Source organism: Chinchilla lanigera, unplaced genomic scaffold (assembly GCF_000276665.1).
Source record: "Chinchilla lanigera isolate Chin_1 unplaced genomic scaffold, ChiLan1.0 scaffold01961, whole genome shotgun sequence".
In the NCBI taxonomy this organism is placed as follows: Eukaryota; Metazoa; Chordata; class Mammalia; order Rodentia; family Chinchillidae; genus Chinchilla; species Chinchilla lanigera.
The window spans coordinates 1-1521 of NW_004957362.1; the positions used below are offsets into that span (position 1 = coordinate 1).

The following is a 1521-nucleotide window of genomic DNA, read 5'->3' on the forward strand; positions in this document are numbered from 1 at the left end:
CTTAAAGAAAATCATAAATGGGGTCACACCATCCTCACGGTAGTCCAGGAGAGCAACCATGCCGTCTGGATTCATGTTTGCACCAATAAAGAACTTGGGAAACAAATACTCAGAATTAGACCATTATGTAAAAATGTGAATCATCTTAGAGCAAACTGCAACATAACAAAGAATCAGAACACACACACAAAAAAAGACATTTCATCAAGTACAAGCTTTTAATGCTCAAACACCAGTTCAGATTGATCAAAGCACCAATAACAACCAAAATAGTACAGTGCAATGCTGCAAGACTTTAGGTGTTCTACAAATTCTCGTTTTCTCAATCCCACACACAAACATTCCCAAGTCCTACCTGCTTACCTATCTAACACTGGGAACATAAAGCTGTTAAGAAAGTGTCACATGGGGAACTGATCTTACAGCCAAGACATACAATAAAGCTAGAAATCTGAAAAGCAAGATTGTGATATGCAGCTAGAAAATAAATAAATAAATAAATCAAATCTTACACATAAGACCTCACTGAAGTTTCCCAGTAACAGGACTAACGAACTCAGATGTAGCAGAAACACCAGTGGCAAGAAACTACACACAATGAATTGTAAACAAAGTTGGGCTACTATGGAGGTTGAACAATCTGAGAGGAAGAACTGTCATTTAAGAAGCCAGCAGAGATTAAAAAGAAATCAGAAAACAAGATCTTAAGAGAAGACTGCTTTATCCTATGGACTCCAGTTGAGTCCATAAAGCCAATTTAATGACAGACTAACAGAGAAACAAAGCTTTCGTTGTTATAGAATAAAATCTACTCTCATACAAAATATTAAATATTAAAACAAATATTTACCTGATAGTTTTTGAAATTAGCAAGGATGTGCTTGATTTGTTCTGCAGCCCCTGTCATAAATGGTTTTACTCTTTCTGGTCTTTGTTCTTCAAGTTTGCCTTTGATTCTAAAACAGCATTTTGTTAACAGATTACTAAAGTACTGGATTTTAAACAAAATTAATTTTTTTAGTTAAGTAAAAAATTCAAGCTGCAACTTTAAAGGCCAACTAGCTGTCAATGCGCAGAATAGTATCGCACAATTAAGACATTACTAGTGTGGAGAATGCATCTTTCAAAAATTGTTTACAGCCAGGGTTCTAGCTAAGCCACACAGCACCTGCCTGGCAAGCCCAAGGTCCCGAGTTGATTTCCAGTACAAAAATAAATACACAATCGTCTATAATCCCAAACATCAAACCAGATGGCATGCTCCAGTATACTCATGTTACGAAAAAGCAACAATCTTTGCCTGAGTTAAAAAAAAAAAAAAAGAAATGCCTTCCCCGAGAGTCTCTACTACTAGAACTAAACATGCCAATCCCTAAATCCTCCAAGATCCTAGCCATCAACTAGGCCCTCTCGAACAGCCACTTACGATTTCATGTAGTCTTTGATGTACTTCTTGTAGGCCTCTTTTGTGAAGCTGGTTTCCTGCAAGTGGTGGTTCATGACAATGTCCACACCAGTGAC

General features: G+C 37.0%; 1 protein-coding gene across 1 annotated transcript; it reads right to left on the reverse strand.

The window, feature by feature from the left end:
- Window positions 1-27: 27 nt before the first annotated feature.
- On the reverse strand, window positions 28-1515 carry LOC102007175 (translationally-controlled tumor protein-like; the record flags this gene model as incomplete). The annotated part of the gene is made up of 3 exons (XM_005415228.2): window positions 1427-1515; window positions 851-956; window positions 28-93 (listed from the first exon to the last, which is right to left on the reverse strand). Coding segments are annotated over exons 1-3 (246 nt in total), but the record flags the coding sequence as incomplete, so codon positions are not given.
- Window positions 1516-1521: the final 6 nt, after the last annotated feature.